The 24,871-nt window shown below is 44.3% G+C and overlaps 1 protein-coding gene across 1 annotated transcript in view; it reads right to left on the reverse strand.

The window, feature by feature from the left end:
• Window positions 1-19,417, reverse strand: part of pard3ab (par-3 family cell polarity regulator alpha, b) — a gene marked incomplete in the record, with an annotated part of 167,119 nt that extends 147,702 nt beyond the window's left edge. The window contains 1 exon segment of the mRNA XM_062404070.1: window positions 19,070-19,417. Coding sequence (XP_062260054.1) covers window positions 19,070-19,189 — 120 coding nt within the window.
• Window positions 19,418-24,871: the final 5,454 nt, after the last annotated feature.

Raw genomic sequence — 24,871 nt, forward strand, 5'->3', positions numbered from 1 at the left:
GGCTCACTCCCGGTCCTGTCACTCAACTTGTACACATCTGTTGTACACTAAGAAAAGAAAAGCAGGCGTTGTGATCACAGCCTGGGGTCCTGTCACTCAACTTCTCTCGCGAGCATAACTTTGTATATGCAAACATTAATATTGTGCAAACACCAGAAATAGATGAATAACAAACCAGATGGTATCAAAAGCCTAGTTTGTGTTTCCTTCCTTGTTCCGATTCTGCAACAACACAACAAACTCGGAAAAACACAACAAACTGGGAAGAACAATCCCGACTTATCGAACATCTTATCTCTTTAAAGAAAGCGCGAACACGTTCCATGTATCCGGATCCGTTCCACATTTTAAATTCCACTTCCTCAGGTTGTGCCCCATCACTCTAATCTCATAGAAATCTATTCAGTGGTCTCTGAGTCATCCTACTGAGAGGCAGACAAACAAGCTGCTGAAGCCAATGACAACATTACCTCAGAGGAGGAGGAGGTCATGAGAGATGCTGTGTGGTTGATTGTGTTCAAACATACCTGCACCTGACTCACTGGACTGGACCTCAGTGTCTTCTCAGGAGCACAAAGGTGTTTCCACATCTCGTCTGCACCTTAAACTAAACACATTCCACTGCTCTGCTTCTCCTGCAGCCGCTCAACCCACACTGCAAATGTCCTGCGTGTGCACCCACAGCTTAATGCCAGACATTGTCCATGTGTGTGCAGGTACAGTAGTGTGTTTGTGCATGTGATACTTGTGCAAACATGTCTGTGTGTCTGTGTGCACAGTCGAGTATGTGTGTGTTCTTGACGGAGGCCTGAAAGCGGACACACGCTGCAACACAAACACCCGTTCCCTGACTTCAGACACTGGGGATCAGATTCCCAGAGTGTCACTGGTTATTGATACGCTGGCTACGCAACGAGAAGCTGAAGTGCACGAGACGTTGTGTTGATTCCTGAGCTCCAGTGGCAGCACGCCAGCTGTATGCCAGGGTAATGGGTTATCTGGATCTATGGTTTCTGCATACGTTAGTCTGCTCGAGTCCTAAACGGTCCTCGTAACATAACTGTCATCATCCATCTATGTCCGCTGGGCTGTGCACGGACCTCTACACTGGAATCAATGTGCAGCCAAAGATCTGTGGCTACACACATCCACCTACTGAAATGGAAGGTGGGATCAGGTACACATATGTGGAGCGGCTTTATAGTGAAATGAAAAAGCACACAACTATCAGCAGAATGTAGACATCTTGTCCCGACTCCTGCAAGTTCTACCCAGTCCCCCCCCCCCCCGGCTGTTTCAGACAAATCCTGATTAAACTGTGTCGACATTTTCTATAGTTTATGTCTATAAAAAGGCATAAATGTTTCAGGTGTAGAACAGATCACATCTCAGTAACCATCGAGGAGTAGCACAACCATGCATTTCTAAGATAAGATGATAGATATCAACAGAAAGGGTTTAACTGAGCATGATCTCAGGGCGTTGAATTACCAGACACACATGTTGCAATACGTTGAAAGGGAAAGTGAGAGAAGGTCAGGTGTGGAGCTGTGGTTGGTAAAGCAGAAGTGAGCAGGTGCAGGCAGCTGGCTTACATCGGATGAACAATCTATTGAGGCTGAACAAAGCCAAAGCTATCAGTTTCAGATCACCGCTAGCTGAGAGGTCCATCGCTTTCAGCTGCTCTCAGGATTCTCTCTTCATTAGGTCTTCCAGCTCTTTGGGTGGGGGTGTTTAATAAAAATATGCACGTGTGTTATCACCTAGTGCGCCCCTGAGGAACTGGGGAAGGGAAGCGGTTTGAAATACAGGACGAGGAATTCTGGACCCTCAGCCAAAGATTTGCGAGTCAATTCACTGGATGTTCTCTGAGCAGCTTTCATTCAATCAGCCACATCTACAACGTACAGCGGACGGAAACAAGCCGCAGGTGACTGTTCGATTCCGGTCCGAGCTGTATCACATTTCACTGTCACCAGAGGCACAACGACCGACTGATATCAGGAGACTCTCATCTGGTTTCAGGCAAAATGTGACAGGAGGATATCCCGTCTGTCAGAGGGGGAAGTGCTGCAGACAAAACATCCAGCCGGTCCAAATGAAGAACTGGTTCAGGGCGAATGAGAGTCCTGCTCGATTCCAGATCAACCGGTTTCATGCAGAGATTTGAAGGTTTTAGAAGAAGGTTATCGCTATAATTCCAAATTAAACCTTATTGATTGCTATCGGGCCGAGTAAGTTATCGTGCAAATATCTGATTACAAAGTCAGACAGGCAAAGAATAAATCTGCATGAGAACCTAAAACAAATATACCACTGGCAGCATGAGAGCTGGACTTAAAGAGACAGCAGCTAAAAACCAAGTGTTTGAGACAGAGGCTGAAAAGAGGAGCTGCAGCAACAGTTTGAGAGAAGTGAAGTGTTTTCTGATTATAAACCTTTAGAGTAATAACCCAACTTAAAATTATGAAGCTGAATATGAGCAGAGTATCTCCTTTAACAGGGGCACTGGACTAAAAGCTCTAATAGCTCTGAATTCATATTCCAAGCAAGCCTTGAGTGTCCTCCTGCCTCTGGTTGCATTATTACTACTTTACAATAGTGTTTTTTGTTCTGAAGTTATCATGACTTGACCAAAGCTTTCAGTAAATTCACACACGTGTCAATATGAACATGAATAACCCCACATTCTAATAATCCTCAGGAGGTTTTAATCAGTTCCTGTCACAATGTGAATAAGTAGGAGTTCAGCCCCACTATTCATAAAGGAAAAAAAATTCTGTGGAAAACTCTGATTCCCTTCCTTTTATGGATGGCAGCCACAAACCATGCCACAGATAGCCACAGCACAGCTGTGTCCATGTGTTCAGAGCCCCCCCCCCCCCACCCACACACACACACACACACCCACACACACACTCAACAGATGACCCCGAACCAACACTGAAAACCTCTTAATCTCCGTCAACGCACTCTCATACTTGGCTTTGTTCTCACCAGCTCTGACAGAAGCCCGGCCAAGAGGAGCTTTGGTCCTCACTGACAGTGAGACGCATCACAGGCCGTCCCTGGAGGATAAACACAAACCACGACCATGGAGACGAGCCGACATCACCGGAGGAGTTCTCCCCTCGGCCAATCAGAGGATCAGATAGAAGAATGAGGAGGCAGCGGTTGTCCCCCGGCGCTCCGGAGGGGAGTGTGCGGTGATGTGTCGTTTACCACCAGATGAAACGTTTCACTGGCAATAAAAGGGATGAGGAATTATCCACAAGACCAAAACCAGGTTCTAAGGACAACAGCAGGATGATTACAGACGATAGGATTGTGTGCTGATGACCGGGGTCAGGGAACATTTAGGGAAAGACAGAAAACAGATTCTGCATACTTCTTTAATTAACACAAATTATTATTTCAAACAAGGCCGCACACACCTCTCCTATTCATCCTCCCGTCCTCGGTGGAAAAGGAGGATTTCATACCAAAACAAACAGGTTCTCCTATAAAAGCATCCGATGACACCTAAGCCCCAAACGTCACGAGTCTCTGAATAATAAAAACCCCGTCCTGATCCTGTTATGAAGCTGAACGCTATCTGAGGGATTGGGAGATGTTGTACAAGAGGATTTGTGGGGGGGCAGAAGTTGGTCAATGGGCAGTGAGCGGTGCATGGGATTAATTTGTAAAACATGGACTCGCACACAGAGTCAGTAGCGGCGCTCTGTCTGCCAGCGTCATGTGACGGCTGAACCACCTCGGCTGTATCAGATTACAGCTCAGCAAATGGAAAAGGCAGAAATAAGGAAGCTTACTCGCAATCGGCCTGAGATATGTCCTATTAGTCATGATACGTCCTATTGTGCATAATTGCCAGAGCAGAGAGAGGCAGAGGATGCCCGCCAAAATAAAAGCTCACTACTCTACTGGGACACACAGGACACCAGAAGAGACATCTTTAAAACAAGCTACGATAAGTAGACGACTCAGTTGATGCTGAAATGTGAACAATTATATATATTTGTACAAATGCAATAGAAATTGGCTGGGTACAATGATGACACTAGTTTAATGGGAGGACATTAATTAAAAGGCATTTTAAAAAAGGCCCACAGTCAGAAGCTGGTTCAATACAAGAGACCACAAGACAAAAGAGGTCAGGATCAATAACGGTGTGTAAAGAGGGATGAGGTGTGTGTACACCTCCTCTCACTGTGTGAACATGAAGACAGAAGTCTCAGCTGTCAATCATGATGCCTTGCCAAACTTGTCTTTTAGTGTTTCTGATGTTTTTCACAGTTATATGTGCAAGATGTGTGATTCCACACTATGCACACAGTTGCATCATTGCCTGTGCCCGATGCTGACGACCTAACCCGAACTAACCGATGTGGACCTGGGCCTGGATTGGGTGTGGCCCCGATCCTGCAGATTAGCTTGGGACACGACTAATTACTTAATGTACGATCCAACAAACACACAAATGTACAGAAACAATAAGAGACTTAGAGTTTGAATCTATAAAAGGTGTGGGTTGTGGACCCATGAGTTAAGATCTATGGAGACTTGAGGCCTGCACAGACAGACGAGGGGACAGACAGGCCTGGACAGGATGAAAACAGCACAGTCACTGATGGCTTACAGACAGTGTTGCGTAATCTTTGTGGACGATAGAGCGAACTCTGACAGCCAGACCGAACAACTCCCGCTCAGAGTTTATTATAAAACGGAGATAGAGCGCCTAGAACGAGGGAGACAGAGAGTGCATGTCCATGTGTGGGGGGGTGGAGATGAGTTATCCTCCAAACAAAGATGTCACAGACTCAATCCTGAGTCAACAGCTGGTGTGTGTCCTTTTACAGCCACAAGTCCATGAGCAGGACTGTACTCCCTTGTGCACGGTCATCTGTGTGCGAGTGTTGTCCTGATAACCAAAGCTGCATTATTACTTCATTCACTTGGGTCCACATCCCATCCATTAATATGGAGGAGGCAGAGTTTATAGCCTATGCAGCGGCCAGGGGACAATCAGGTCTTGGCTGATATACAATATCGGAAATGCAGATAATGCTTGGACGATCCGATATTAGAGAGAGAAACGCAACAGTACCAGCGATGAGCACAAAGCCACAGTGAAGAGACAACAATGCTTTGTGCATTTAAATCAAGAGGAAGAGGAACAGTGTTCTTCAAAGCTACAGCACAGACACATGTGGATCAAAGCTGTGAGAGGGCAGGGGAGGGAGGGAGGGAGAGAGAGAGAGAGGGGTTATTTAAATAGAAGTAGGTTGTGAGGATGGGGGGAGGTAGAGATGGATGTGGGGAGGAGGCAGGTGGGAGCGCTGGGAGACGGAGATGCAGTGGTTTCTCCCTCTCGAGTCTAGAGGTGAACGGGGGGGGGGGGGGGGCTTTAAAGAAGGGAGAGGAGAAAGTTTCCTCTGGCGTTCTCTGTGGAAGATAAGATGACATCACTCTGGAGGTCGGTAAGACCCATCTGGCCCTTGCCTCAGAAGTGACTCACGGTTTTAATGCACCTCGGCAAATAGGTTGTTACAAAATTAATGAAGGGATCTCCCCTGATGAAGGCACATAACACGTTTATTGATGTTGTAAACACAGCAGCAGACCAATCAGATCCCTCCATCTCCTCCTCAACTTACACTGAAGATGCTCTGTGATTGAACACGTTTCTTTTTGCGTCGTGCAGCATCACAGGCTTCAAAATACTGATCCAGTCGCAGAAATGTAAATTCCACTTTAGCTCTGTGTGCATTAGAAGCTGGTGAAGTGATCTACGTGCATTAACATGTGCACGAGCGGTACGTGCACTCATTTACCCTCTGCAGGCCCCAACACTGGTGATGTAAGAGGATAAACTCAGGGTCAGGACACTGTCACGTCCAATGAGATGTCAGATATGGATACACATGATATCATAAAGCAACAAAAACATATGGAAATATAACCCGTCTGTGCGTTACTGTATTTATGACATATGTTAGTATTTCAGCAAACAATTAAGAACAATACTTATGTGTTTTGGTTTGAATGCCAATTCCATTTCTCTGTCAAAGTTTTGCACTTCACACATATATTTCATGTTATACCACAATGTATAAAACGTCCTGGTAGTCCAAACCCTTATGGGCCAGGCTCTAGTTACATATTTTGTTTTCAACTGTAGAAATGCAGCCTCCTGTTTACAACAATTGATTTTGGTCTCTCTCTCTCTGAAGAGCCAAAGAAATGAATCGAAATAAAACAAATAATCATGATTATTGTGCAGCACAACCCATCACAACCTCTGGCAGGAGAAAGTCTTTCCTTCCCTCCACCGGGTGTGGACGGTGAAGACAGAGACACGGGCAGCATCTCCCCGGACCCTTCAAGGCTCAGACCCCAGCGTTAAACTGAGGATAAGGAAGGAAACCAAACAAAGATGTCTGCACAATTTTTCCAAAGAACCGGACATGACTGATTATGAGTCGAACGGATAAAGACGATACCATAATTATCTAGTTCTCCGTACAAAAACAAATAATTTAAGTCTACACTTCTAAATCATGTTTGATTGATGGGTGCTTCAGCGGTACAGACTTCACATGCTCCAGTTTGACTCGGATGAGAAGTATTCTGCAGTCATGTGTGAGCGGGTCACGAGGGAATCCTGCCATTTGTTCGAGGTCCAGATACGAGCGGGTCCAGAACGACCCCGAGGGCTTTTCCCTGCGGTGACACAGCAGGTCAGGCTGCTGCAGCCGCCACGCCATTGGGGGAGTAAGTAGGACGAGAGACTTTGAAGCCGGAGTCACTTTAAATGGAAATCAAGTGACGAAAGCTTTTAACGTTTATGCTCAGAATCACGTTCAGCTGTGCAGGGTCAGCGGCTGAATGCAGGGATGAAGTTCACGTCCAGAGACGCAGCTTTTCTCTTTTGTTAATACTCAAGGGAAAAGTGAAATGCATTATAAACTCAAATTAAGAAGATAACATATGGATAGTCTACATTTTTTACTTTGTTTATATTTGGTTCACGAAGTTTAGGGAAAAGGAAACCCTCAGGTCGTCCGTGATGGTTTTTAAATTATGCTGAGGTTTTGTATATTTACCATTTTAGGTTTTATTGGGTTAAAACTCTTATTTCAGCTGCTGTCCAGTAACAAATGTGGCAAGAAACCAGTAACCACCACCAATGTGGAGCTCCTCTAATTCGAACAGTGGAAATGCTAAATGTATAGAGGATTTGTTCACTTCCTGCTTGTCATACATTCAGCTATTGTCATATTTGGTGTTTATACAACTGTACGGAGGATTTATGAATAGAAATCTGTTCTTTCATTCAAAGAGTAGTATGTCAGAAGTGAAACAGGAAATTCCCTCATTGTCTCGGCTCACATCTGAGCGACACATATAGGTTTGCTGTAGGAGCCGTGGGTGCATCAGAAGAATGAGCTGCAGAGAGATGGGTCTAGATTCTGGGCGCAGTTCAATACGTGGATCAAGACGGTCTAAATGGGGCGCTTGTTTCCAACAAATGGCCCTCTCTTTGAAATGCCAGGCGTGTTGGGTTTGGTGTCCTAATTCATGTGTGCGAGAGGGCAAACAGAAGAGCTGCACACACACACACACACAGACACACAATCTTGTCTGATCATGTCAAAAGAGGCAGCAGTCCCAGGCCAGACCTGACACGGTTCATTCACACAGGAAGCTTTTTATCCAGCGAAGCCTCTTCTCTGCCTCGACTGTCCCCGCTGATCTGCTGCCGCTAAGTCACTTTCAGACTCCATCAGTCACAAAGGGCTTTTTAAAATGCCTATTTAAGTTTAACTCATTCATGCTGAATAATACTGAAGAGGATTTTCTGTATTGAAGTGTGGAGATACGCGTTTATCCATCCACATCCTGCGATTGCACATTTCATGGACCTGCAGATATTTTGGGAGTATTAATACGACACATGCAGGGACGCTTAACTCCGCTGGAACATCAAGAGAAAACCTTCAAATTCTCATTTGTATGCGAGGTCTTATTGTCCAGCTTTTATATTACTTCAGCAAATTCTTAAAGACAAAAAAAAAACAGAAATAACTAAATATATCGGATCCTTGTTTTAGCTTCAGGCTCTGCAGCAACAACCGAGTCCCTGAACTCGATCGAGTCTTCCCACAGCGATCGTTTGCTGTGAATCATCTTTCCTTGTTGTGTGTTTCCCTTCATCTGTGGTTCCATCTGTTCCCTTGGACCATGTTCTACTTTTAAATGTCTCCTACACTGTCACATGTCCTCACTTGTCTCCTCACCACTGCACCGCTGCTGTTCTTCCCCCCTTTGTCATGGTTGACTGACACTATTTCTGGTTTTACCAAATTGTGGCTGCCTCCATCAGCTTTGTATTGCCCCCCCCCAACTGGTGCCTATTGTCTGAACAAAACAAGACGAGTATCCAACACACACACACACACACAGCAACACAAGAGTTGATTGTCTCCACATTTAATCCTTTTCAAAGAACACAACTTTAAATGGTTTCCAGTTCTTTAAATTCCAATAAATCTGAATTTTCTGATGATCATTAAACTCAGTGATTTATGTCTCCCGCCCTAAAAAGGTCCAGGACACTTCCTCGCCACCGAATCCTGAATACTAATGATGCTGGACAGGAAGGAGGGAAGCTTCCATTTCCTCCGGCTGAGCCGAGTCGTCCTCCAGCAGCAACCAGACAACTTTCCCTGGACGGACTTGAAACCCGTCCAACAATCAATAATCCTTCTTCAACACATACCAAGATATCCCAGTAAAGAATAGTCATAATATCATCAGCCAATTTAGTTGCTAGAGGCTTCACGTCAGCTTCTCCGGGGTCAGGTCAGGGTTTACGACCTGTACTGGTTTTGAGCTGTATAAATAAACAGTCTATGACCTGCTTGTGAATCACAGCATCTAAACTCAATGATTGTATTGAATCTTAATCTGCAACGAACGTATTAGATTGTTGGGGGAATCACGAGGAAGCAAATTCAATTTAATGTACGGCTAAAGCACGTGTGGAAATCTAATTAGACGACAGAATATACGTTCACTTAAGTTAATTGATTGCTTAATTGATTGAAGTCATTTGTCAATTTATGAAATAAACTCATATTGAAGTTTCAAGTAGAAAACTTTCCATGCACAAAAAGAATACCTGCAGTACATTAGACAGTTGTTCTCAATTTGGCGCCACAAACACACTCGTGCACAGTGGAAGTTGTCGGGTGAGGAGTCTACACATAAACCACTGTCGTCTGGTTGTGTCGGTCAACGTGACACGTGTGTAATGGTAGGAGGGAAGTTTACACAAGAGCAAAACAAAAGGTAAACCGCAACATGCACTCCGTCGACACAGGTAACAGGTGCAGACAGGGAACCGACAGACAGCCTGCAGACTTCCTGACGGCTCAGCCGAGGACAAAAGGGAGATGCATGAAGTGTTGCATCACCGGCGGGTCAGTGGGGAAGCGGTTTTTCCTGTCGAGCGGCATCAGCCTCGCTTAGAGTCGAATCTGCAGCAGACAGAAACTGATAGACGCTCCACTCAGGGTTTCATTTGAGATATTCACGTTGATCAGGAATCTGTGATGCAGATTTTAATAACTAGACTGCATGTGCTGTTATCAGTGTGTCTGCTGCAACTCCCTGATTGTGCGATTGTTTCACAGCCGCTCAGTGTGAATATTAACTCTCTACGCCGGCTGCATTCTGACAAGTGCAGACCAGCCGTGTCAAAAACACACCCTGGAGAGAACGGCTGTGAATCAAAGGCTTTCTGTCTCCTGTCAGGAACCGGAGGAAACGCCAGCTGACACCGAGTGGGCCGATATCAACATGTTAGACTGGCAACTCTGTTGAATTGGCCCCAATTGTGGAATTATAATAACCATTATGTATTTAATTAAAAAAAAAAAAAGCTTGTTTTCCAAATTTAGAAGTTACAAACTGACTCATGAAGTTGGCAAACTCAAAATCCAATGTGCTGTTTCCGAACATCTCACCACCCTGTAGCTTTCAAGCAAGAACCAGACCAAACTTCCAGTGCATTGTGGGTAGCAGGCGTCCAAGTACCCGACAGTGACTGGTTGTGTGGATGCAGAGACTGGTTGTGTGGACGCAGTGACTGGTTGTGTGGTTGCAGTGACAGGTTGTGTGGTTGCAGCCTCAGCTCCAGGCCTCCCGAGCTGCAGCAGGAACCAAAGAGCCCAGCAGACAAAGAGGAGGGAGGTCACACATGGGAAGTCTGAGGTTCTGAGCCCTCGTGTCGCTGCTCGGCCCCAAAGGCCAAATAACCATCCGTCACAGAAACAGCTCTCGCTCGGCCTGTCCTATATTTAGCAGACAAAGCCTCATCAGCCTGAGCACTGAATTCAATTTCATGGGACGTCATTAATCTACACTCATAAATCATTTGTGTTATGCTAATGTGGGCTCTTCATTCTTCGGAGCAGCATGTGGTTTTCCGTGTCTGACCCTCAACCTTGACCTCTGACCCTTTCAGAAGCATTCAGGTTTCCATGGAGAACACGCCTGGCAGGTCTGAGATCTGCGTCTCTGAACCTCCGGGCTTCTCACGTAGCTGCAGGCAATTAACAGCTGGTTGAGACCAACAGGCCCCGTTAGGAGAGTGGGAAGTGAAATGAAAGTTTAACAGTCTGGCTAAAAAGGAAAACTTGAAGGGAAGAAATTAATAAATCAGCATAAATAAAAAGCTCCAGGCCACAACTGCAGATACAGTGAGGGAATAACAGAATAACAAGTTCCCCCGGCTTGATAAAAAACCTCCAGGCTGCTCCACACTATATCTGAACCGCTGTTTGTTTGGGAGTCCTCACATTCCTCGGGGACAATCCTCTCCCTGTGCTCCACACAGCGAGTCCTTGACATTTCAGTCGGTGTCCGTCCACTGAGAGGACGAGAGACACCAGCGCCTGTGAACGAGGTCAGTCTGAGCGCTGGAAACAAACGCACAGTCATTTCATATTGAGCCGATTCTCTGCTCTCATGTGAATCAACACGGAGCAGAAGTCAGTGATTCCTCAACAAGCGGGTTTGGTTCAACATTTTATGGCCCTTTAATTACAAAGCAATAGACTCTGACCTTACAGTGTGAGGTGGCACATTTAATGCACTTTGCTTAGGCAATAATTTCTATTAATTATTCATCACAGAAAACCAAGGAGTTTGTTTTATAGCCAAACAAACGTATCCACTGGCCGACAGAAATCTAGATAAAATTCAATGCTAAACTGTAAAGTATAAAGTCAAAATTGTATTTCTTTGTCATAAGAGATAATATCTTAAGAATTATTAACAATCTCTCTCCAATATCTGCTTCAGCCCCAAAAGCTCCATGTCAGTCAGGCTCTAGTCTGTTTACACCCTCAAGTACTCACCTCCAATACACTCTGAGTATTTCAAGTTTACTTTCTACTGTATTACAGAAGTTAACATTAACCTTTTGGATTTCCTCAACTAGAGGAGACCATTTAAAAAAAGGTAAAAAAAAAAAAAGCTTTTCCATAATCGTGTGCCTGACATGAAACCACCAGTTGATGAAGAGACCCCGGGGGAGCTTTGTTCCTTCCTGCTCTCGGAGACAACGTCTGGGCTTTGTAACCTCCATGGTTATTATGGGAGAAAGCTGAGGACTGCCCAGTTGTGCTTGGCCGGGCTCAGGGTAACTATCAGTCAGGACTGTTTGAATGTTGCCGTCGCTCAAACCACAAAACTCCAGAGAAAATTCAACCTGAGCCGAAAGAGAAACAAGGATGAATACGACGCACTGTTCTCCAATGAGTTAATGACACTGTTCTGTAAGACTAATAACTTCAATAACATGGACTCATGTTTTCATTCCATGCCAGATGTTTTATGGGGTTGTGTGTTTGAATGATGAACAGGCAGAAAGTTGTACAGCCCAACTTCAACAACACTCACATTCAGAACCCGAGTCGTTAACTCTTCGAGGTCAAACCACGTTAAACTCACACTCGTCTACAATGAGCGTATTCTGCCTGTAACACAAGCTGTCTCAGCGTCGCACACCCTGGTTGTCCACAAACATCTCTCTGTGGAGACACCCTGACAATGTCCTTCATGAAGTCCTGGTCCACGAAGAAGGACGATCAGAGCTGAGCAACATAGAGGTCATTAAACATTTTACTAGCTTCCTCTTCCTTCTCCCCTGGACCAGTTGACTTTCAGCAGCTTCCTCCGTTTACAGAAAGGGGGCTGTGGCTAAACCGAGGGGAGGGAGTGGGGGGGGGGGGCTTGACCTTAAAGTGCGAGTGATCATTTTGAGGCATCAGCCGTCCACTGGCACGCCCTGTCACTCAGCCCCTGATCCGGGAGATCCAGAGCCGTATGTAGCCGGCTGAGATGCACATGGTCGGGGTGCCAGCGCTCAGCTGACTGGACCCAAGCCAGGGGCCGAGTAATCTGTTTTCATTGCACTCTGTAAACCACTTAAGCTCTCTGTATCATTAAGTATTATGATCTGCACTCTCATTAACTCAGCCCCCCCCCCGTCACGGTCAAGAGTTCAGTCTTCAACGTGTCGCACCGATGGAGACCGGCCCAGTTTCATATTTTGGTTCCCTATGAAGGGATCATTTACATCTGGAGGAGCGTTTGGGATTAGCCTGATTTTCCAAAACACATGAGTCAGTATCGATGCATGTGTTCTCATCATGTAAACTTTAATAACTGTGGCCCTTGTGTGTCTTTTGAGCAAATCTCAAATGAGTGGAATTAGTTCTCGTCCAGAGCGAGCCAAGTCGGGCAAGTCCAAAACAGAAAAGCCTCTAAGTTCTCTGATCGCATTTTCAAAGGCTGCAATAAAGTTCCTTCAATGAACAGGCTTAATGTATTAATATACTGTATAATTCTAAAGGGTTCTGCAGGCTTAGACATTTGGATCACATGAGTTTTCCTTAGTAAACAAGTGAGAACAAGATACTTACAAGAACTCAGTGCGTGGTACCACTGTCTCTACACTCACCATCTGCAGCGCTGCCATTTGAGAGCAGAAAACTACAGGAAAGTATTGCATCTATAAAAAGGCCCATGAAAGATGCAGATGCAGAAAGACTTTAATCTTCTATTGGGGGGGGGGGGGTCTGCTTTGAACTCTTTAGCCTTTTCACTCCCTGTTCTCCCATGACAACTTTCCTCCTATGCAACTTGTTAATGCAAACAGCTCCGACAAACAGCACAAGCTTAACTTCTAAAAAATGTAAATTAACTTCAAAAAGGAAAGAACCGGTCCTCCCACCGTGTGAAGTCAGCGTTTCACGCCTCAGACCCTTCAGCTGCTCGGCCTTGCTAACGGACACCGTGCCACGTTCGCTCCCTCTCAGGGAAGAGCCTGCTGGCTGGCAACCTCGTGCATGTGGCAACTTTTATTATTATCAACACGTCAAATAGGGGCGAGGATGACAACTCACTTATTCAGAAAATTACTCGCAGTGAATCAGCATTATTGAGCTGTAACAGAAACAATAATAAATACAGACGTGCAAAAACGCACACGCAGCAATGAATGGCTGTGGGAAAGAGTGGATATGAAAGAGTCATCGTCTGGCAAGAAGAACAAGCTGTCATGTAGCATGTGTCAGGTCCTAAGGAAAAATGATTTTCAAAGCCTTCTACGTAATATCGGTAATACTGTACAACTGCTGGAATATTCAATTATCACGATCAACTCCGTTTGAATGCAACCTGATTTGTGAAATTCTTATAAAGAGCCAATCTGTGTATCCCTGTGTGTGTCTGCCGCCCCATAAGGCTTCTTTCCTGCCCCTTGTTCCGGTGAGTCTTCAAGTGACTCCTTTAGGAAATGGAAAGCTGTGCTGGGTCACGTTTTAGGACATTTTTTCCACAGTAGTCTAGTCAAGGGCAAAGTCAGCGGCCCAGGGATGATGAGCGAAGCTTTTAATCCGGCACTGTGCCCGTTCTGGAAGCAGGAACCCCTGGCTGGTACAGCCTGATGACATGAGGATCAAACAGATGAACTGTAAAATGAGTTGGGCTCATATGACCTGGCGGGATGAGGTAGATCTACTGCACCTGCACCAGGCAGTGGAACACCAGGCCACTTCAGATTTCATTGGGACAAATATCAACAAGATATAACCTAGAATCTGTCCAGACTTAGCTGTGATCTAGATTAATTTTGGTACAGCAGGTGAGATGATGTATGACAGATTACATTATGCCAGATGAACTGATATCTTCTTCATATTGTCCTCATATTCAGCCTCATTTTAATTTGGGTTATTTAAATGCTCTTCTCTTACAAAACAAGTCACTTTCCTCAAACTGTTAACCCTAACCCTAGCTGTAGCTCGTCTCTTCAGCCTCTGTCGGAAACACTTGGTTTTAGCTTCTGTCTCTTTAAGGCCCGCCCTCTCAATAAAGCCCAGTCAGCTCTGATTGGCCAGAAATGTCATCCTGTACTAAAGATGTTGCGATACCAGAATCATAAATACCTCCGATAGACCTGAAAATGCCAAGTCGGGCATCGGCGAGCACACACATCTATACTGATTCAATTAAGAGCCTTTAAAGTATAGTAAGATAAAACATATTTTTAAATTATATTGGACCAGTTCTCTTGATCTACAGATGCAAAGTCGATATCAGGAAGGAAAGAAAACGCTAACGGAACATCTCTTGCCTCCACTGATCAAATTGGCTGGCTTTGCTCGGGGGCGTGTCAGACTAACCACCAGGCGCGATATGCAAATGTGGCACATCACATGACATCACATTGGTGCGGCGGTATCGACCAGATACCTACAAGGTGACTCAGCATTTTCTGAGGGGAGAGGAGCTGCCTTCACTTTCAGCTTTTTTAACTTTGCAGGTTCTCAAAAAAACGCATACAACACACTCTTGGAAGCCAAAGCAGTGTGTCTACTTTAACATACATATAATATATACATAAAGCTGCACTTCAACCAGCGGATCCCAACATCAGGTCGACCAGTGAGGTGTGAGATAGAGTGGACGAGGTCCGGTTTGACCCGGTCCACCTCCAGCGTATCGACGGCCTCAGTGAAGCACGACTTGGGTCCCGTGAGAGTGGAACGCTCTTCTGACGCTCTGTGAATTCCCTCGACACTATCGTTCCTCGATCTTTCTTTATCATCACATCGACTTCACCCTTTCACGCGTGCAAAGAACTCGCTCTTTCTGAACAGAATGAGGCCAAACCTCTGAAGTCTGAGCTCCTGCTTTGAAGATGTGGAACAGTTCTGCCGGCGAACATGTTGGAGAATTAAACGTTACTGCGGGAGTTCATTCTCCAAGTGAGCAGGGCCCCGGGCGCTGGCCACCATCTGACTGTGGTACGGGAAACAACTATACGTTTAGTTAATCTTGAGCACAGACACACACACACACACACACACACACACACAGTATACACAATAGATCAGGACAGGGTTGAAAACAAGCTGTGTAACCTGATAGTTGAATAGTGTGAGTGTGTGGGGGGGGGGGGGGGGGGGGGTTACATGATGAATCTGCATTTTTCTGTGCAAAGCCTGAGGAGATGTTCCCTTCAATTTCAGATTGGTGGGGGGGTTATAGATTAAGATTGCTATATTAAATAACAAACTAGAAAGACTCTAAAGAGCACAAACATCAATCTGCACCAAATCTCACACACGTGTGTTGATATGAACGTGCAGGATTTCTTTTATCATGATCAATAAATGATAACGTCACAAAATACCCAAAGAAAGTTTCTCAGGAAAACTTCTTCAAGGAGGCCGAGCTCCAGACGCCTGCTTGTGTCCGTCCACTGGAGGTCAGAGTCATTTTAAATCTGTCGGCCTCAATGGTCGAGTACAAACACAACAGCTCCTCCAGAGGAAACTCCAGCAGTGTGAAGCTGTGAATGGAACACAACGGCCCCGACACCTGATACATCCCCCCCCCCCCCCCCCCCCCCCCCCACAGCTCAGGAGAAGTTCTGGAGTTAAAAACAGACAAACCCACGTTTCCTCCGAGACGCCAACACTTGCGTCACTCGAGGGTTTGGAGCGTTAACCACCAGACGCTTTTCCAGTCAAGGGTGTCATTTTAAAACGCTCTCCACACTGAGTCAGACTGGTTGAACATTAGAGAGGTTCCACCCCGGGATCTGCAGAGGGGAAAAACAGCAGAGAGGATAATCCCGTCTTCTCCAGACGTTGTGATGTTCGGACAGAAAGCTGCTTCCTCTCTCTCTTCAGTCCAGTCACATCTCAGGATGAGCGCGTTGTACAAACAGTGACCGCTCGTCTTCCTGATTCCACAGGGACAGGCGGCGGTGGAGGACCCTCAGGAGTGGAACGGCCTTTTCCCCCTTTTTCTGCAGGAAGCATTCCTCTCTAATGACAGGGGAAGTCACGAGAAGGTCCCTGCAAACACTGGAGCAGGAGAAAACACCCAAACTAAATTCAGGGCCTCTTATTAAAGACGAGCCGACCCCAGAAAGAAAAGCAAAGCTGTGATCTTCAACACAACAAACACGCACAAAATGACACAAGACGTGAGACCGCCCTGCCTCTGGAGGATGTGTGTGTGCTGGGTGGGACTGCAGCAGTAAAAGCAGATATGAGGTGATTAAAAGACGAGGGTGTTGTGTGTGTGTGTGTGTGTGTGTGTTGAGGCAGCATGTTGTGTTGTGGGTGAGGATCATCAAGAGCTCTGAAAGAAAACACAATAACTTCCAGCAGCACAGACACAGACACATACTCTGCTTTGAACAGACGTCTCGGTTTCCAGACAACTGACGTCCTAAGTTGTGGTAATAACAGCAACTACACAACAAATCAGAGCTGTGACTTAAACGACAACACTCCACACAAGGGTTTTAGCTCCATGTAAGTAATAATCCAAACCCAGAAAGCGTATAAATATGTGATGTGTGTGTACTGGTGTAAACAGGAAGTTCCTCGGTTACAGAAAACACTACTAAACAGAACCAATGGTGAAAAGTAAAAGAAGGGATTTGTTTTCTCAGAGTGGCTGTAGAGAAGATATCGGTCGGGTATCAACAAGTACACAAATCTATGTCCCAGTCCAACACAATGTCTTTGACGTGTATTTGATCCAAACAGATAAAACAAAAAAAAACTGCCACTGGCGAGTTCCACAGGTAAAACAGTGACGTGTACTTTGTGTAAAACTGCAGTTTCAAGAGGATTAAGGAGGTGATAGTTGTTTATTCATATTTATTTATCCATTTATGTTATTTTTCAGTGTTTTTAAATGCACTAGTGTCATAATGGTGCTGCTCATCAGCCGATAAGTTAAGTCCAGGAATCAGAATCTGTATCTGGAAGGAAAAATGGTAAATAAATCTTAATTTTTCCATCTTTTCGAGACTAGAATGATAAAATCCAGATCAGATGAACTCTTTCTACCTGCTCAACATCTCCACTACACAGAGACGTCCTCCTCTCTCCTCACACTGAATTATTCAGGAAGCAGAGGAGGATACAGGACGACTTCTGTGTCACCATCCTCGGAACAGAGAGAGAGAGAGAGAGATTCGCCTGAAAGTTAGAACACGCAACTGCAGCGCATCAATTATTAATGAAACACGAAGAACTGCTTCATCATATTTGTACCTGAAATCAAGGCTGGACCATAAAAAGACAAATTTACTGTTCATGCTAAATAATAGTCTGTTTCCTAGATGACAATATGAATTATGTGATGTTAGATCATAGCAGAGGGACTAGATTTAGACTTTTACACAAACAGTAGATTTGAAAGATTTGAAAGGAGAGGTTATACTTATGTAGATGCTTAAGAATGACTCTTATTTTGGTGGGATAGATTTGGGGTGTTTTGGATACTGATGAACTTGTGAACTTGAAAAAGATAAATAGAGAATTAACCGATTATTAACATGATTTCTAATGGACCTATTGACTAACACGTATAAGATAACAACTTCTTTATAGACGTATATTTAGTGTCATCATAGTTTCCAATGAATCCTAAACGTGTCCGTGAGTTACGCAAACTTATATTTACAACTTTCGCGTATGAGACTGATGCAGAAGTGTTAAACTTGTGTGCTCCCTTTATACGTGTTGGGATAAACAACTTTAATTGTGACGAAGCTCCTGTGTCTGGTCTGAGGGTCTCGAACATCAAAGGTCAAAGGTTATCAGTTGCTGCCCCAACTTCGGGGAACAAGTTTTCTTAGGTTCGCTTTTATCTCAGAGATTTATGTGGCAGGTCCTTGCCTCCTACCTCCTCCTCCACCTCCTCCAGTCAGCTGGAGCTTGGCACTGCACTTTCCCTCCTTCTACCCTGCAGGGCCTGGTGCCTTGCTCAGACTGCCGTGCAGCTTCTCCTCCAATACAAACTAGGATGCAACAAAACTTTTAAGAAAAGTATAAAAAGCCTGAGTGGGGTCACCTCCCGCTGGAAGCTGCAGCTCGCACGAGCTCAGACAAACTCCACATGCACATGTTTACTGTTCCCTGATGCTGTTCCTGGACCCGCTGTTCTGCCCTGGAGCCGGGACCCCTCCGCCTGCAGCCCCGCTCCTGCAGCCCGCTGGCTAACCGGCTAGGAGGCTAATCCCGGCTGGTAACTTCCCACATGTCCGCATGCAGGCTCGTGGTTTACGCACACACATGTCGGTCACCTCTCCATTTACACGCGTCTCGGGTCGAGTCCCTACCCACGGGGGACGAGCCCCTCGGCCCGCGGAGCCCCGGAGGAGGAAGTTCTTCCAGAGGGGGTTCGCGAGCACCAGAGCCACAATGGCGGTGCGCGTTGTTTCCCTTTGGCGGACAACAACAATGACGCACGGGCACGACCCGCTGCGTGCATGTGTGCGAGTGGACTCACAGCAAACTGCGCGGCGGACACACAAAGACTCCTGTTCCCTCTACTTTGCAGAAGGGTGTAAGTTTGCGCCATGTTGATCGCGCCTGCACGGCCACCCTTCCTCCTCCTCCTCCTCCAACATTGTTTCCAGAATAACGCAACCCGCACCAGGAGCGTTGCGGGAGTCTCTTACCTTGGCGATCGCCTTCTTGTACCGCATGACCGCCTGCTGGATGAGCGTGAGCACCTTGATGTTGCCGTCCCCGCACGGCACCACCACCCGCGTCCGGCCGAAGCACACCGTGACTTTCATGGCTCGCGGTCCCGGCTCCGCGCCCCAGCGATCCGGAGTCAAACCCGCGGCGGAGGAGGAGGTGGTGGAGGAGGAGGAGAAGCCCGTGAGGAGGCAGGAGGAAGGAGCATGGGGGTTTGTCGTCTGCTCGTCGGTATTCCGTCAGTGGAGCGAGGAGCGCGGCTCTTTACGCGTCGCTCCGCCGGACGACATTGTTCTGTGTTCCCAGACCACCTGTTTGTCTCTCTCTCTCTCTTTCTCTCTCTCTCTCTCTCTCTCTCTCCGCTGAGCTAATGCTCGGTCATGTGTTGCGTTCAGGGGCCGCTGGGATGTGGGATTCATACCAGTCAGACTTACAAAAATATAAATATAATAATAATATAACACTAAAATCCACTATTTGCATGATTGGATATAATTGACATTTATCAAATAGATATTAAATATAAATATAGAACAGTTAGAAACTGCTTTGATATAGATTTGAATGAAGATAGATATAATAAGATACAAAATAAAATATATATTATATAAAAATACTTGGATAGAGACATACAAACTATTGTATATAGATATAAAAATGCTTTGATGTAGATATGAAGTATATATGTAAATGCTTGAATATACATAGATATATAAATATATGAAATAGATATTAAAGTCATAAGATAAACACTTAAAAATCCTTTCATAAAGACATAAAATAGATAAAAAGATGCTTGGATATGAATATAAAATATAAATATAAATGCTTAGAGATATACACTGTATACACTTTTCTAACAAAGGGGTTGAAATGCTGGGAAATCACAGCTGGGTTTTTGTAACTTCTGAAGTTGTTTTCTACGAGCGACCCTGAAGGCACCAGGGGAGCAGGGGAGGCCACAGTGGGTCCTGAGCTGAAGATGGAATCAAATAGAGAAGTAAAAAAAAAGATCATAAAACCAGCACTTTGAAAACAATGCAGGTTACTACAGCAGCCCATAGAAGAGTCCTCGTTAGAAGATAGATTCCAGTAGGGTTAGGGTTAGATAAGATTTCCTCATAGGGAGGGACTTTTTAAGTTATTTATTCTTTCACACATCTGTAATGCAGCTGTTATGAGTCAGATATTTATACGTTTCATTTTGTTGAGCAGTGATGTATTTTCATTTCTCAATGACACAGTGTTAGAAGCCTCAGGTCCTCTCCAGCACCTGCGTTGTCCTTATGTCTGTGACTCGTCCCACCTGATGTGAGAGTGAGCCAACGACACCACAAATGAAAAGCAGTCCAGATCCACGTGGAGGAGCTTTCAGGAGCAGCTGCCCCGGGACATGGTTGCCCCCGGGCCACGGGACACGTCTGCACAAAGAAACACAGACCACTGAAGACGAAGACAAGAGTCAGAAGAGGGAGAAGATCCCCTCAGAGGTAAGAAGTTGAGATAAACTTAGATGTCCCTGCTCTCCACCTCCGACTGAGCGAGCCCCAGAGAGGCTGGACCACATGCTGGGTTTAGAGAGAACAGGAAACGAGAGGAGAACCACTGAATGTCAAGAATGTGGAAAATAGTGTGTGCGGTTTACACGGGCACCTTCTAGATTGGATCCCTCCAGCACCTAGAGCCGGCCCTGCAGCTGGGAGTCTATTTCAGCCCGGAGCACAGCTGGAGACTCGCAGGGCCACGAACCACAGCCTCAGCAGCTGTCACCATGAATCCAACTGCACCGACTTCTGGAGAAGACGGCCACTGGTTGGCAGGGACTTCCACAGAATGTGGAACAGAGGAAATGACAAGGAAAGGTGTTAAACGGATTTGTTTTAGTGAAGAGGACGATTGTAGACTTTGCATTTTAAACACTCAGGTGATTTTGTTGCACAGAGCTTCATTCAACGACACGACAAGTAACTGCAGTGTGGTAGAGGAGGTCAAAGGTCACAACCAGCCCGACCAGTGGCTGTTTTACTGGATCAGATGTGCAGATTTGCTCAGAGAGGAAACAAGGAGCTGTTTAACAAATCTACACAACATCAGATTGAATCTTAATTTAATTTCCATGGAGACAAATCTTATTTCAAGTTTGACTCCAAGATGAGAAACAGCAGTACATTTTTTTTTTATACAAATATGATTGATTGAGTTTTTTATTATTGTGTCATGCACAAAGATAAATATAGAAATCAGAGTCATTAATTCAACTTAACAAATAAACCATCCTGACTTTAAAGCATTCAAATCAAACAACCCTTTCTTCAGTCATCAGAGCAACAGATCATTTCCAGATTTTGATCAATCTGTTTTTACTTCCCTGAAAAAAGTTTTATAGAAGAAGTGAATGTTTCTCCAAAGTCAGACATTAGGTTTCAAAGTAAAATCAAATTCAAATATAATAAAATCTTACAGGCTTCTTTGTCTCAGCTGGTCTCAGATCAACTGATAAAAACTCTTCTACCTGGACTTTGATATAGAACGTTTTTGTCTGCAGCGTGAAGAAACAAATCAGATGTGATGGAACAGAATTCATCTCCTCAGGAGGAAGTTTGATATTATTTATCATGCATGTGTTTAATATCTAGATCTCTGTAGTTATAATTGTGCCTTATTGATTTAGGAATATAAATCTAGAAATGTAATGTGTTGCTTTCAGGTGTCAGTTTAAAAAACACCACACAACTAAGAAATGATATCAGACAATATGAAGTTCATAGAATCATCAGTATTTTTTTTCACTTTCACAGAAAACAGAAAATCCAATGAATGACAGTTCACAGAGAAAAATAATCCCTCGTGGTTTTATCACAATGGATTAATTCAAATGAGCCAATTCACTTTAACAAAAGTATAAAAATCCACTTGATGATTACGACAAAGCATCATAGTTGAATCAGTAGTGACCTCTGGTGGTTAATTGTGAACTTTCACAATGATCACAACCTGCTTTTAAGCCTAACCTCACCAGAGTGGAACACACTTAATTTAGCACCAATTCTTACTCATTGAAATTTAAATGTGTGGAAATAATAATAATAGTCTTATGTCTAATCACTATTATTATTTATTTTTCTGAGATTCCAACTTGAAATCCACTTTAATCATGCAAATAGGCCGACAGCTTTTATTAGATAAGGTTTGGAAGCAGTCGATCAGGAGGTAAAGAGGGTTGAACGCCAATGGACGGTCAGCGGTTCGATCCTGGCTTCTCCAGTCCACATTATAAAGTGTCATTTAAAATAAGAAACACAGAAAGAAGAGAGCTCAATATAAGATACTGACGTGTTCTTGAGCAAGACACTGAGCCCCGTCACTCAAATATATACGTCTGTGCTCTGTATCATCTCGTTGATTTTGTGCCCTCTTGTCTATGTTGTGTCCCCCTCATGTCTTTGTGTACCATTCCATGTGTTGTAATATGATTAACCTCATGCATGATGCTGCTCCTGGACTGTGACATTTTATGAATTAGGGCAACTTAAGCTGCAAAGGCCACAACTGACACCCAGATTCCTCTTTGATGGTATTAGCAGCGTGTAATTATGTGTTATGCGTTCATCCCGGGCTAATTTTGTGCTAAAGAGCTGTCTGGCCCGGGTCACACGTGGCTCCCTGCTGTCGGGCCTCTGTGCCCCCCGATGGTCCCCCGTCTGCCGGGGGTGCTCGACCATCTGGAGCCGCCACGCTCTGACCACAGGAGAGGGCGTGGAGGAGGAGGAGGAGGAGGAGAAAGGAGCTGAGGGGGACACAAAGGACGGGATGAGGTACTGTAGCTCTGTTATTATATTTGTGGAACTGTTGGGTTTCTCTTTACATTTTAATACAATTGTATTATGTTGTGATTTGCTGCTTAAAATTAACCTTTTACTCGAGTTAAATAACTTTATGCAATTGATTTTGTGAAACACTTTGTAACCTTGTTTAAAAAAAGGTTTTATTATTTTGATTATTATTTAGATGAGCGTGACACAGAGGTTTAAAATGATGGATGGAAAACTTCTGTGGAAGAAAGGTAAATATTAAAAGATGTAATATAACAAGAAAATATTTTATTAACAAGAATCAAAATGTCTTTTCTTGTCACTTTGAGAGCAAGACTTGTTAATTTCGAGTCAGAATTTGCAATAATACACTCTAATATAATCTAATATACTACAGTATCTGCTCGCTTGTGCTTTAACTGTGCGCTTGCACTCAGATATTTTGTTGCTCAGACTAATCTCTTGCCCTCGATGTTGGTGTGTTAGCTTTACTTCTTTCAGAGTTAACTTAACACCACATGAGACTCTTAGAGGAGTATAGCCAAGACAGTTTCTGTTGTCGACACTTCACACCTGACTTTCTATTGGTCGTCATTTGTGTATTTGTGGACACACTTGTTTTGAGCAGAGGAGAAATCTGAGAGCAGACGTCTAACCTGCACCGAAGCAACGTGAGAACGAGGAGAAGAGCTGAAGCTGGAGCGAAGGAAATCTGTCCAAGCAGCAAAGCGTCCAAATGCAAGCAAAGTTTGAGCACAAGCAGAAACTGAGTGCGAGCGCAGGGTTTCGAGTGAAAGCTCAATCTGAACTTAGAATAAACAAATCCTGTTTTCAAATGTAAACACATTGTTAAATACTCATGGATTGAATCTGAAATAGAATTTTAAAGAACAAAATAAAAGTAACAAGCCTGGAAATCTTTATTAATTCGTTCCAGAAACACTAGAAGGAACTGGGGTTTTTCAATTTATCCATTGACGAAATAGGCCAAATGTGCAGAGATCATATTTTACTGATTCACTTTGGCTACCGCTGAATGAAGGACGGGGCTCTCACTCTGTTACAGATTATGACGGACTTTGCCTCGCACAGCAGAGCTCTGTGATAGCAGCAGGGGCGATGTTTGAAGAGAGCGACCTCCCCAGGCACACAGGAGGACAGATGGTGGCTGCGGGTTCAGCCAGTGTCCCCATCTAAATAAAGGAATTCAGCCAGTGCAGAGGAGATTGTATGATGCTACCACAACACTGGACAAACCTTCATATCAGAATTAAATGGATTATAAAACTCAATGAAATCAGACTGTAAGAAGCAGTAGACCTCTGCTAAGGCCAAACAGTCTCATTAAAGTCAATATGGTTTTGCTGTATAGCAATGTCAACGAAACAAAGAATCATGAAATCATAATCTCTGTTGTGCACAAACTATCTATTGTTTTTTTTCCATCAAGATCCATTAATGTTTCCCCGGGAAAAGGTCAAAAAATTAAAAACAGTGTCTGTTCCAATCAGTTTTTGTGATGACGTTTAAAAGCTCTTTTACGGCAGATGATATTATGCTATTGTGTGTGCAATTGTGTGTGTGTGTGTGTAAAAGCTGATAAATAAGATACAGGCAGCAAAGGCCCCAAAACTGAGAAGACTTGGTTGTCTGTTCTTAATCAAGTGTTGTTTTCTTTTAAGCCAGTAGGTGGCAACATAACTCTGCTTTGTGAACATGTGGGCGACCACACTAAAACAGAAGGAGAAGTTGAGAATAACTATTTTCTTTATAATTTTAATTTATTAGATACTTGAATCGTGTCTTGGTGGTTTAGTTTAAGCTCAAATGTCTAAACATTTTATATTTATTAATTTATATATTTTAAATACATATTTTAGTGACAAGGACAGAAAATGTATTATACAGCTCATTTGTCAATATCAATAAAGTTCCATATGTTGAGCTTTAAAGGTAATTGTTCACCCA

The sequence above is a fragment of the Platichthys flesus genome, chromosome 14 (genome assembly GCF_949316205.1).
Source record: "Platichthys flesus chromosome 14, fPlaFle2.1, whole genome shotgun sequence".
NCBI classification, from domain to species: Eukaryota; Metazoa; Chordata; class Actinopteri; order Pleuronectiformes; family Pleuronectidae; genus Platichthys; species Platichthys flesus.